The following is a 14,213-nucleotide window of genomic DNA, read 5'->3' as shown; positions in this document are numbered from 1 at the left end:
CCTTCCTTCCTTCCTTCCTTCCTTCCTTCCTTCCTTCCTTCCTTCCTTCCTATTGATCTATTTTCTACCTATTTATCTGTCTCTTAAAAAGTTAACCAAATAGAAAACAGAACATTATATAGAGTCATGTGAAGCAGAAAAAGGTAGGTATCCGGGAGTGAATATTTGTACAGTGCTTCAGTTTTTCTGGCCTCTTTATTTAAATAATAAATATGTGACAGGGTAATTATCATGAGGAGATGGCTCACTGCTTTCAGGTTTGGAGTCTGGCATAGTGAACTAGAATATCTTCAAATGGTAGTGAAAGCTTCATTCAAAGGAGGAGCATCATAAGGCTGCCTCTATATGATGCCAAAGCATCTGGATAAAAAGCATAATATTTGGTTTATCAGACTGAGATTTGGTTTATTTAGTGACAACTATGTAGACTTCTTAAAAGTGTCTTTCTGATTTAATGTTTTAGTTCATACAAGATATTGTGACATCAGGTATGTAGCCTTAAGGTGAAAAACCAATGACTTTTATAAAGATAAGCCCTATCAAACACTTTACACCGTCTCAGGAGGGTCTAGTCTTGTTCCCACAGGTTTACTATGACTTGAGAAAACTTACATTATTAACAAAACTTACTTATTCTTATGCAGAAGTATTTAATTTGGGATTTTTTTATTTTTTTAATAATTTTTTTTTTTTTTTTTTTTTTTTTTTAAGATTTTATTTATTTATTTGAGAGAGAGAGAATGAGAGAGAGCACATGAGAGGGGGGAGGGTCAGAGGGAGAAGCAGACTCCCCGCCGAGCAGGGAGGCCGATGCGGGACTCGATCCAGGGACTCCAGGATCATGACCTGAGCCGAAGGCAGTCGCTTAACCAACTGAGCCACCCAGGCGCCCCTAATTTGGGATTTTTTTAAAGAAGTTTTTAAGTTGCTAAAGTTTATAATTTCTGGGAAATAGGTATTATTATGAGTAATTCTAAGAGTGAGTTCTTAAATATATTAGAATTTTATTTTCTTATTCAACAAAGTAATTATTCTCTTGTGGGAATGTAGAAATATATTTTTCCTATAAAAAGGCCCTCATTCTTGAAAAGGTTAGAAAATAGTGGGTTAAAGAAAGTGACAAAACAGCACACAGCAAATTTGGCACAAAGTGCTGTTTATAAGAAAGATTGATCTTGAGGAACTCATAATTTTTTTGTATTTTATGTAAAATATAAACAAAATTTATATTTGTACTGACCTTTTAGATTTCATCCTTCAATAGGAAATATTCTAGTTTTTAGGAAGAATTTTATTAGAAGAAAACATTACATGAAGAAAAAATTATAGGCTTTGAAACAAAAAATCTTAGCTTAGAATCCCATATTCTGGGCTTTTATATTTGTTTGTTAACTTATTGATTTTCTCTTCAAAAAGTTACAAGTTCAGCAAAGGTAGGAACTATGGTTTATTCATCAACATATTCCCAGAACCCAAATCTTTAGCAGGAATTAAAAAAAGAGTACACCAAATCCCTGGGTTTAGAATACCCTAAGCCAAAGGTTACTAAAGAAGTTTGCAATCAGTATTATTAACCTTAAGAAATTCTCTCTGCTAAATAATGTTGTCTGACTTCTTTCCTTCCCCCATTCTCAAAATTCTTAATTTTCCCAATAATAGAATCAATAATTCTATGTGATTAGAAAGTCAGACACAATGAGTACTTACCATAAATGACAAAATAAACAATGAGTCCAATGATTACTGCAGCAATAACCAGCATTAAGATACCCAGGGTAATCTTTCCACATGTTGTGAGTTTCATTTTTGTGTTTGACTCTGTCCCTCTGAGCAGAAAGAATAGGAAATCAAGTGTTAATATGAGCAAGATATAGGACACTCTCAGAAATAAATATAGACTTGATGTGAAGTATAAAATGGATTATTTTACATTATGGATTCATTGGACTGATGAGCTTGGAAAACATGTAGAACTAGTAAATATAATATTTGGTCTGCTTATTTTTCAGCACATATGAATAATAATGGTAATACTAAAACCAAAATTCATTCATTTAGCAAATACTTGTGGATGTTCTACTATGGACTAGGTACAGTAGTAGGAACAAAGATCTCTTTCCTTATGGATATTACATTTTACTGAGGGGAAATATAATATAAGGTATAATGAATAAATAATAATATATATAGATATATATAATTAATAAATAAGATATATAACTGGTAAAAAGATCTTAGGTACTATAGGAAAAGTAGAGCTAGGTAAAGATCAGAAATGTGGGAGTGTGTGTGAGATGATGGTGGCAGGATATGATATTAAATAGAGCAGTCAGGTTAGGCCTCCTGAGAAGGTAAAATCTGAGGGACTTGAAACAGAAGATGTTGTTGGCCATACAGGTATCTGGGATGTTACAGGCAGAAGGAACAACTCCACAAAGGCCATGAGGGAGAGGTATGCCTAGAAGGGCATGTTAGGAGGGCAGTGTGACTGAAGCAGTGAATGAGGAAAACAGTAATGAGGGAGTAATTATGAGAGGTACCAAGGCCTTGGTCATACAGGGCTCTGTGGGTCATTGTAATAATTTTGGCTTTTTCTCTGAGTGAAATGTGATTTTTAGGGGGCTTTGGGCAGAACACTATGATGATCTGATCTCATTTCTTAATGGGATCTCCCTGACTGCTTTGTGGAAAGTAAATTATAGAGGGCAAGGGTGGAAGCAGAACCACAAGATAGGAAATGATTATAACAATTCAAGCACAAGATGATGTTGATTTGGACCAGAGTGGTAGAGGTGGAGGAAATGAAAAATGTTTGAATTGGGATATGTTTTAAGTATAGAATTGGTAGGATAGAGTCTGGGATAGTAATATAAATTTTGCATTCTTCAATATATAGATTAGGATCTGAGACTAGAAGAGATTCTCAGAGGAGTAAGTATAGATAGAGAAGACCAGGATATGGTCACTGGAGCACTCCCATATTAAGAGATTAGGAAGAAGAGGAAGACCAAGCAAAGAAGACTGAGAGGGAGCAACTAGCAAAGGTTGGAGGAAAAGCAAGAGAAAGTAGTGTCCTGGAAACCGATAGAAGTGTATCAGGGATAAGGAAGGGAAACAACTGTGTCAAATGTTGCTGATAGCTCAAGATAAGCAAATGAGCATTGAAAATTGACCATTGGATTAGCATTATAGAGGTAACTAATGATCTTGATGCAAGAAGTTTTAGGAGTGGCAGGGGAAGAGAATGGTTAGAGATGGTTTCAAAGAGAATGGATGTAGAGGGACCAGAGACAGTGACCACTGACCATTCTTTCAAAGATTTTGCTGAAAAAAGGTAATAAAGAAATGGAACTATACATGGTGAAGGAATGGGATCAAGAGAAATTTTATAAGATAATAGTTTAATAAACCTCCATATATCCATCACACAAATTTAAGAACTGTGAACACCTTATAATATTTCATCTATTTTTCTGGAACATTTTAAAGTAGTTGCAGAAAAATAATTACATCATGACATTCACCCTTAAATATTTTATTTCCCCTCTAAAAAATAAGAATATTAAAAAAATATGACCATTGTAATACCTAACGAAATTACCAATAATTCCTGAACAGCCTCTATCACCAAGTTCATATTCAAATATCTATAGTTGTCCTCAATTGTCTTCTACAATTTTTTTTTGTTGTTGAACAAAAGTCAAATCAAAATCTTCACATTGCATTTGGTTACTATACTTCTTATCTTTTCAAATCTAGAACAGCTTCAATACTCTGCCCTCATTTTAAAATTTTTCATGACATTAATTTATTAAAGGCTCTGGTTCAGTTATCTTACAGGATACTCCACCTCAGAGGAAGAGAATAAGTTTGTGTATTTGTGTTTCAAAATTTTTTAATTAAATGTTTTTTATTTTGTGACAATTAGACTCATATGTTGCAAGAAATAATACAGAGGGATCTCTGGTATATTTTGCTCAGTTTCCCCCAATGGTAACAAATTGCAAAACTATAACACAGTATCATAATTGGGATATCTATAATGATATGGCCAAAATACCTAACATGTCCATTACAAGGGTCCCTCATGTTGTTGTTGTTGTTTATAGCCACATCTACTTGCCTTCAGTCCCCTTACCCTCCTTAACTCCCTGGCAACCACTAGTCTCTTCTCCTTTTCTATAATTTTGTCATTTCAAGAATGTTATATAATTGGAATCCTACAATATGCAACTTTTTAGATTTTGCTTTTTATCACTCGGCAAAATTCTCTGGTGATTCATTCAGGTTGTTGCATATATCAATAGCTGTTTAAAAATTTTTTTTCAAAAATTGCTGTTAAATGTACTAACTCTTTCTTAGATGTCATTTGCAAATATCTTCTCTCATTCCATAGGCTGTCTTTTAGTTTTGTTGATTGTTTCCTTTGCTGTACAGAAGCTTTTTATTTCGATGTAGTCCCGATAGTTTATTTTTGCTTTTGTTTCCCTTGCCTCAGGGGACTTATCTAGAAAAAAGTTGCTATGGCCGATGTCAGAGACATTACTGCTTATGCTCTCTTCAAGGATTTTTATGGTTTCAGGTCTCACATTTAGGTCCTTAATTCATTTTGAGTTTATTTTGTGTATGGTATAAGAAAGTGGTCCAGTTTTATTCTCTTGGATGTAGCTGTCCAGTTTTCCCAACACCATTTGCTGAAGAGACTGTCTTTTTCCCATTGGATATTCTTGCTTCCTTTGTCAAAGATTAATTGACAATATAATTGTGGCTTTATTTCTGGGCTCTCTATTCTGTTCTATTGATCTATGTGTCTATTTTTGTGCCAGTCCCATAATATTTTGATTACTACAGCTTTGTAATACTTTTGAAATCTGGGATTATGACACTTCCAGTTTTGTTCTTCTTTCTCAAGATTGCTTTGGTTATTCAGGTTCTTTTTGTTTCCTTACAAATTTTAGGATTATTTGTTCTGGTTTTGTGAAAAATGCTGTTGGTGTTTTGATAGGGATTGCATTAAATCTGTAGATTGCTTTGAGTGGTATGGACATTTTAACATTATTTGTTCTCCAAACCCATGAGAACTTAGTATCTTTCCATTTCTTTGTGTCATCTTTGATTTCTTTCATTGATTGATGTTTTATAGTTTTCAGAGTATGGGTCTTTCACCTCCTTGGTGAAGTTTATTCCTAGGTATCTTATTATTTTTGGTGCAGTTGTAAATGAACTATATTGTTATTTGAAGTGAGTTTCTTGTAGACAACATATAGTTGGGTTGTATTTTTAAATCCATTTTGTTAATATCTGTCTTTTACAGGTGTATTTAGACAATTTACATTTCGTGTAATTATGAGTATTTTAGGGCTCAACTCTGCCTTTCAAGTACCTTAATCAAAACATCTTTAAGAAACTCTGGGAGATTATTCATCATTATTCATAGACTCATGGGATTGTTAGAGGCATGGGATGACATACACAGTTTGGAAACAGTAGTTGGATAGGATAAGAGAATAACAATAATAAAAGCTTTTAGAATAAACTATCATATTTTTTATGAATTGGGAGGCAACTTTAATCCAAAGTATTTATGTTTCAATATAGTTTAATGTTTTTCTTTGCAGCACACAAAATGTGGGTGGAAGAAATGCCTCTTTACAAGTTAAGTAATTTATTGTATTCATGTTTATTAAGCATTTTCTATGTGTAAGACATTGTGCTAGGCAAGGGGTATACAGTGATGAACAAGATCACTGATAAATGTAGACTACAAGAACGGTAAAATATTAGTTTTGTTTTATATACTTATATACTATATTATTATACTTATTTGCAAGTATCCTGGTAGTACTAGTTTGGGCTGCCATAACCAAGTACCACAGACTGGGTGGCGTCAACAACAGAAATTCATTTTCTCACAGTTCTGGAGGCCAGAAGGCTGAGATAAAGGTGTTGGCAGGTTTGGTTTCTTCTGAGGCCTCTCTCCTTGGCTTACAGATGACTGTTTTTCCTCCTTATGTCTTCACATCATCTTCCCTCTGTACATATCTGTGTCCTAATTTTCTTTCTTTCTTTTTTTCTGGCTTAGACAACACAACACATTTATTTTCTCACAGTTCTTGAGGCCAGAAGGCTGAGATCAAGGCGTTGGCAGGATTGGTTTCTCCTGAGGTTTCCCTCCTTGGTTTGTATATGGTCATAGTTTTCACATGGCCTTCCCTTTGTGTACATCTGTGTCCAAATTTCCTCTTCTTATAAGGACATCGGCCACACTGCATTGGGCCCACCTTAATGACTTCCCATAATTTAATTACCTCTCTAGAGACCCTATCTCCAAATACAGTCAGATTCTGAGGTTACTAGGGGTTAGGATTTTGACATATGAATTTTGAGGGGACACAATTCAGTCAGTAACATATTTTTGGATTATATTATATACTTGATATTATATATTTTACATTTTATATATAATATACCCATATGTACAATACTCCATGTATGCTTGTATGCTTGTGTGTATGTATGCTTGATATATCCATATCAATATATGTTGAAATGACCATACTAAATATTGATTAGTTTGAAATACCTACATTTATTTGATTTTTGTTTGAAAACAGAATCAAGTACCTATAAAAAATTTACTTTTCATTGCTTAATAGTCATTCCCTGAATAGATGATACTCCCTAAAGAGCTAACATTAATTAGATATTCAATGCAGGTGAAATTTTCAAGTCTTATGTTTTTAGAAATTTCATTTTACTTAAAAACCACTTTGACCATTTAAATATATTCCAAATTATGTTTTCACCTTGCACATAAAAATTAATATCTTAATATTTCTATGGAAGTATGATGCCAATGAACATTTTTCGTTCATAATAAAATAAAAATCCCGGGGCACCTGAGTGGCTCAGTCGGTTAAGCCGTTGCCTTCGGCTCAGGTCATGATCCCAGGGTCCTGGGATAGAGCCCCACATCAGGCTCCCTGCTCAGGGGAGAGCCTGCTCCTCCCTCTGCCTCTGCTTGTGCTCTGCCTACTTGTGCTCTCTCTCTCTGTTAAATAAATAAATAAAATCTTAAAAAAATAAATAAATAAATAAAATAAAATAAAAATCCCTAAAAGTCACTTCACTATGACAAGTGTTTTCCTCTAAATATCTACAATCTGACCAACTCAATGAGTCTAGAAGAGTGTTTAAAATTTGAGGGAAAAAATAAATGACTAATTTATATAGTAAAACCCTGGTAACTTACAATCCTGTTATCCTAAAGCAGCCTCTTCCACTCCCACATATGTATGCCTGTATATTTTACTCAATACAGCTTGCCATGGAATAAGCCTCAATGAAAACATGATGATTATAGTATGAAATTGGTGGCAAAATCTTGGAGTATATTTTTTATTCATCTCAACTGTGTCCTTCTAATAGATCTATCTAAAAAATGCTGGTTTTGTAGGTTTAAAAACTTGAATATTGGTAATTTTATAATAATTCACCCTATAGGAACACAGGGACAATTTATTTATTGTTTCCTCTTGTCATAAGCTGATATAAAAGTGATTCTTGTAAACAAGAATTTGTTTAATAGGGAGATTGACTTCAATCTTCCCTCCAGTGTAAAGTTCCTAAAATGAGAGACACATAGCCTCTTGGAACTAGAAGGGACTTTGCAAATCACCCATTCTGGTTTCCTAATTTTAAGAGGATATGTAGGACAATATTTTCTCTTCAGGACTTTCAAACCTAGGGAAGGTAAGCATTCTAGGTAGAGATTTGTCCTTTGGTTATTATCAGCATAGTTAGGGTTAGAGTTAGGATTAGGATTCTTTTCTGATCTCTAGAAGGAAAATTAAATTGTATAGGCCACTCTAACATGTAACTCTCACTTATCTTACAGCCAAAATCTGAGATCACTACCGTGACTACTATCTTGATTCACAAATGTAAAATTTTGGTTAATGAATAAAAATTAATTTTAAAGGCAAATGAACTAAGTGTTTCTGTCATTCTTACCTGAGTTTTCTAAGATGCAGATGTTCTTCCTATTTGCAAAGGGTTTTATTGATTTGGAAGGTAGTTTCCCCTGTGTGTGTGTGCATGTGCATGCATGTGTGCGTGCACATGCATGTGTATGTGTGTGTATTCCTGAATCCAAAAGGAAAATTAAACTTTGTCAATATCCAGTTCTTTTAAGTACTCCTCTAAAAACAATGCCAGACATACAAATTCCATTCTCCCAAGGTATTATTATGTAGAATGTTGGTTGAAAATAGACTTATTTGACAGAAATTGGGTCTTTTGTGTAGTTAACATGAGCAATAGAAAAACTTGTTTTGATTTCAGTAACATGCCTTAATTTTTTCTAATTGTTTTATTTATTCACCAAGTATATCCTGAAGCTATTCAGGTGCAGTAATGAAATGGTAATGATATTGAGGATTATTTAGCAATTTCAGAAAAAGTGGCTTTCTGATGAGTTGTACTTTTTATTAATTCTTTAAATGGATGAAACCAGAGTCTATCTACATATTATTTCTCACATACTGTTTATGGAGCACAAGGAGTTGATTGAATTAACATGGACATAAAACACATTAGAGCCAAGATAAAACATTTTTACTAGACTTTTGTTAATTCATTAGGATTAACAGTAGCAATTTGGAAAACATTTCTGGGATTCTCTTATAGCTAATTAAGCTAAATGTTAATGTGAATATGTAAAGTGACTGATTATTAAAGCTGTTTATTGTGAAGTTACATTCTGCACAATATATTAAACTGTTCCCCTAGAATCTAGATGTTGTCAAGATATGGCAACCAGAAAAGTTGTCTGAGGATTTTATTAAAAATACAAGCCAGACTCAGTGGGTTTATCAAGGTATTGATTTTTTGGAGTGCTAGGAAACACTGTCATGTGTATGTGAACATTTATCTTTGTCTTAATTTGATTAGCTTACGAATCAAAACATAAAAAGTATTTGTTCATCTGTGTGTACCATGGAACAAGTCAGCACATTTGTTTGACTTTCAGGCCAACTGCTATCTGAGCATATGGCACAGCTAATGGGAAGAAATGAAATCCCCTATTCTTGTTTCCAACTAAAACTTTATTATTTTTTATTTAATTATTTTTCCTTTTCACAAATATTTTTTTCCAACTAAAATTTTAAATCACACCACTAAAAATGTCTAGCAGTGAAACATTTTGATGTTTCAATTATTAAAAATTAAGACTTAAACTTCCATCTACCACATCCTAAAGGTAAAATAGCATATTGTGAACATAAATATTAATGTCTCTATTGTCAGCATACATCATTAGAAATAGATACATACAAACTATCTTGTATTCTTTTAATAAAAAAATTCTTTTTAAAAGTAAAATTCCCCAATTTTACTTCAGCAGTTTCAACATACTTTTCATGAATGCTTTAATTTTGCTGGAAAGATTTCTCACAAAAATTAACAAGCAAAACAGATTCTAATGATTAAAATTTATCAATCTTGTTCATTCTTATTTTTCTTTTATTTGGGATATATATTGCTCCTATTTTTTAAAAAATATTTTTATTTATTTATTTGAGGGAGAGTGTGAGGGAGAGAGAGCACAAGTGGGTCAGAGGGAGAAGCAGACTCCCCACTGAGCAGGGAGCCCTACGCAGGGCTCGATCCCCAGGACTCCAGGATCATGCCTGAGCCATAAGGCAGCGCTCAACTAACTGAACCACCCAGGCTCCCTATATTGCTCTTATATTTATAAAAATCATTACTTTAAGAATTTTAAAATACAAATGAAATTAACTAGTTTGATCCCTTCAGAGACTTTCCCTGAGGAGCAAGGGTAAGCCCTCCTGCCCCCCACCCGCCGTCAGCCTACCTGTTCTTCAGGGGTGCCCATGCACGCTGTCCCTGAGGAGCCTCTCCCTTTGCCATATTCTCCTTGAGTGCCATGTGGCACAGTCCTTCTCCACCTACGTAGCTTACATCATTCTGTGACTTTTATGTGTTTTATGATAATGATAATACTTAGCACTCATATAACTCCTCCTCTTCAAAGTGCTTTCTGAACATTTACTAATTAATTTTATATTAGTAAAACGCACTCCATAAATAATAAATAATCCTATGAGCCAAGTGGAGGCAAAATTTAAAACTCTCATCTGTTGTGACTGAGGAAGCAATTGAGTCACCTGGTTTGAGACGGATAGTGAGTCTTTTCTCAGTTTTGCATTTTGTGAATTTGGAGACAAGCGGCTGCTCTTCTCGGTCTTTAGAATCCACTTCCAAAGATTGTGGCAATTTCTTTATTGCTTTTTGGTGGAAGGCCAATGGCTCTCCAAATTCTAACCCTCCATTAGGATCTGAATGAGCTCCAATTTATAATTGTCTTCAACCTCCTTCAACCCATAGATCATCCTTTCATGAATTCCTCTATGAAATTTTTACTGCTATCCTAATACTAGCACCCATTAATTTTTTTGTGTGTCCTGAAATCCAAAGGGTGTTGCTTTTTGTTAAAAATATATATGGGTTTAACCAATAATCTTTCAAGTTTTGGATAGCATTCCTGTTCTTAGCAGCCAATTTAGATATTGGTGTGGAGACTAGAAAGGACACATCCTAATGTTTAGCCACCTGGAAGAGAAAGAACTTGCCAGAGGCCAGGGACCAGCAATAAGGAAGAATCTAGTTATTCTGGGAGAGAAGGCTTCCTTGGGGAACCTTATTATATGATCAAGTAGAATCATTGTTCTACCTATGCTACCTCCTTTTTTCTCAAACATGTAAAGGGAAAGATAATCAGAAAAGTCATATTTGCATTAGAATGAAAAAGAAACATCATAGTAGTTCTTCTATCAGTTATTAATAGGACCTTGATCAGATAGATATATTTGCATTCTTAAAAAATTTCCATTTTAATTATATTTGAGCATTCCAAGACTCTATGCTTTTGCCCATGTCCTCAAAATATCCAGTATGTTCTCACTCTCATGTGTCTTTGTAAACCTATTCATTTTTTTAAGATTTATTTATTATTTGAGAGAGAGAGAGAGAGAGAGAGAGAGAGAGACTGGGGAGGAGGGGCAGAGGGAGAGAATCTCCAGCAGACTCACTATGGAGTATGGAGACCGACATGGGCTCAATCTCATGACCCTGAGATCAGGATCCTGAGATCATGATCGGAGCCAAAACGGAGCCAAAACAAAGAGTTGGACACTTAACCAACTAAGCCACTCAGACCCCCCAATCCTAATCATTCTTTATGGTTAACTCAATCCTTACTTTTTCCATGTGGACTTCTCAAAATATACTGCTTTATCATCTGATGCTCACAAACTCCTGGAATCTTGCACCTTGCTGAGTTACTTGTGCCATCATGGTGGTTAAGCCCTTAAGTAGAGAGACTTCACAATGTATTGAGGTGGAGAGACGCTGAAGTAATTTTGCTTAGTTTGGAGGTGACTGAGAGTAGTGGGGTCCATTTGTTCTATGCCTCTAAGAAGTGTGCAGAAAATGTGAGAAAGCTGGTTGACCTGTTGGAAACTGTGCCAGCAGTTAGTAGCATAATTTGTGGAGTCTGAATCCGAGATAAAAATGGGAAACTGGACCTCTGAGAGGACAGGTGTGGAGGGCTGATAATGTCTGCAGACCAGCTGGGGCAATGGGCCCCTCCAGAGAGGATAGTCTGGACAATGATGACTGGAGATCAGCCCCATAGCCCCAGTCCTTTGACACTATGTAACCTAGAATACCTGGAACTTAGGTAATGGGACAGAATATGGTAACTTGCCTGAGAAAACCCCAAACTATCTGGGAAAACCCTGGATTGATTAAATCTACCAAGAATAGAGTGTATAGTTAACACTATTAGGCGGAATGGGGGCTTGAAAGAGAGTAATTAAGAAAACTACTTTTGGTGGGGGGCATACTTCAGTTTATCGCAAGGAAATATATCAGCTAGAGTAGCAAGTTTGAGTGTGAACTTTGAAACTGAGGCAGCTTTTAAGTTATACAGAAAAGAGATTTTCAGAAAAGTTTTAGTTTTTAAGCAATAAGATGTTTAGAACTACTAAGGAAAGACATAGGATAGTAGCTCTAAGAAATCATATAGAACAAAGATGCCACAGAAAATCTAAAAGTAGTTTTTTTCTTGTTACAACTCTAAGTGTCCGCTTTAAAAGCTATTGTTAAAAATAACCAACTATAGGATTGAAATGAGAAAGGTTTAAAACTAGTTTTAAAACAGTATTAACTGATACAATGACATATAAACTAAGAAAACTTAAAATCTTTTGGTAATTACCATGAAGCAGCATAAAATGATGTTAAAGATAAAATATAGGGCGCCTGGGTGGCTCAGTTGGTTAAGCGACCGCCTTCAGCTCAGGTCATGATCCTGGAGTCCCGGGATCGAGTCCCGCATCGGGCTCCCTGCTCAGCAGGGAGTCTGCTTCTCCCTCAGACCCTCACCCCTCTCATTCTCTCTCTCTCAAAAATAAATAAAAAAAAAAAGATAAAATATAAAGTGAATAAGGCAGAATACAAAGTAGTTTTGTATTATTGTTAAAGGAGGTCATGGAGAGGAAGTAACTGCGGGTTGACCCTGGAGCAAAGTGAGCAATCAGGGGCTCCTTACCCCTCCCCCATCCTTGGACCCTACCCTCTGCCCATGGTTCCCACAGTGGGAGCCATATTCAAGGTCACAGACTTGAGAGAACAATGTGTTGAGACCTTCTGGACAAAATATGTGGCTGAATCCAGTTGATGCCTCTACATAATCTGTTAAGATTCTGGCCCCTGATGTAGAGGTCTACTCTGGACCAGGTGCCTAAGACAAGCCTCATGTGTAAGTTCCCTAGCTTCTTAAAACTCTCACCTACCCATATGAAGTAGTTTGCCTCTTCCTTCTGTCATACTGTGTCCTCTGTGTATAGGGGTCAGTTTGCGAATCAACAATTATGATTACAAACCAAGTAAAATTATATATATGTTTAGAAGAAAACTGGAAGAGAATATGAAAAAGTGAAAATTGATATAATTATCAGTGTCACTTTTTTTAAGCTTTTAATTTCTTCCCATTATTTTATTTTTTCAAATATTTATTTATTTTAGAGAGCAGAGAGAGAGAGAGAGCACATGCATGCATGCACGCAAGTGAGCGTGTGGGGTGGAGTGGCAGAGGGAGAGGGAGAGAAATCCTCAAGTGGACTCCTGGCTTGGGCAATCCCATCACCCAAGACTATGACCTGAGCCAAAATAAAGAGCCACGCAGGTACCCCTCTTTCCCATTATTATAACATTACTTACAAGGTAACATTCTTTGAAAATGAAGGAATGTTTAAAATTTTTTTTGGCCTATTCATTTATAGCCACTTTTAACACTTCAGGTGAAAATTTTAAAGTGAATCTCCTTTAAAAGTAAGTATAAAATACATATTATGCACTTTCCTATCCAGTTTTCAAATAGAAAACATTTAACAAAAGGAAGATTGGGAAAGCCACAAAGGATAAAATAGAAAAATACCTCAATGTTTAAAAGGCACTTAGGAAGCTTTCTCTTTTTTGCCACCATCCTGCTCTGCGTGGCTGACTGCTCGCCATGTCTTCTCACAAGACTTTCAGAGTCAAGCGATTCCTGACCAAGAAACAAAAGCAGAATCGTCCCATTCCCCAGTGGATTTGGATGACAACTGGTAATAAAATCAGGTACAACTCCAAGAGGAGGCACTGGAGAAGAACCAAGCTGGGTCTATAAGGCGTCACACATCATGAGATGACACACTTAATTGGCACACATATTTAATTACGCTGCATGAAGATCATGTGTTCTATCATTCTGTAAACATCCTTCCTACCCGGCCATAGACTTGTCTTATCATGGAAATGATTTTTCTCTTTGACTATGCCTCTGCACCAGTAGGTTGGTTCAGTAATAAATGTGAGAACTTTCAGCTCTAAAAATAAAATTAAATAAATAAATAAATAAATAAATGGCACTTAGGAAAGAGGAAATATTTTGGTTTTTAAACATAATAAGCCATTTTAGAAGACACTCTTCTGTGTAAAAATTTTTATTTACAATACCAAGAAAACTAGTTTAAGAGGTAATCCTGGAATACATGCAATTCATAGTTTGAAAAGTAGTATTTATAGATTTTATTAATATATATGTGTATATTCATTGTTGATAATTCATATTTTAAACTATTTTT

The 14,213-nt window shown here is 35.1% G+C and overlaps 2 protein-coding genes across 2 annotated transcripts in view; one reads left to right on the top strand and one right to left on the bottom strand.

Annotated features, from left to right (window-relative positions):
• The window catches only part of LOC118010871 (transmembrane protease serine 11C-like), a 61,836-nt gene extending 51,885 nt beyond the window's left edge, over positions 1-9,951 (bottom strand). The window contains exons 1-2 of the mRNA XM_035005582.1: positions 9,878-9,951; positions 1,708-1,826 (exon numbers count right to left, since the gene is read on the bottom strand). Coding sequence (XP_034861473.1) covers positions 1,708-1,826; positions 9,878-9,951 — 193 coding nt within the window. The remainder of the gene's footprint in view (positions 1-1,707; positions 1,827-9,877) is intronic.
• Positions 9,952-13,600: 3,649 nt separating this feature from the next.
• On the top strand, positions 13,601-13,756 carry LOC118010485 (60S ribosomal protein L39-like). Its single transcript, XM_035004882.1, has one exon. The coding sequence runs from the start codon at positions 13,601-13,603 to the stop codon at positions 13,754-13,756; it is 156 nt and encodes a 51-aa protein (XP_034860773.1).
• Positions 13,757-14,213: the final 457 nt, after the last annotated feature.

This window comes from Mirounga leonina, unplaced genomic scaffold (genome assembly GCF_011800145.1).
Source record: "Mirounga leonina isolate KUSES-001 unplaced genomic scaffold, KU_Mleo_1.0 Mir_129, whole genome shotgun sequence".
NCBI lineage: Eukaryota > Metazoa > Chordata > Mammalia > Carnivora > Phocidae > Mirounga > Mirounga leonina.
The sequence above is the reverse complement of the archived record's forward strand: the minus strand, read 5'-3'. Positions and strand labels throughout refer to the sequence as shown.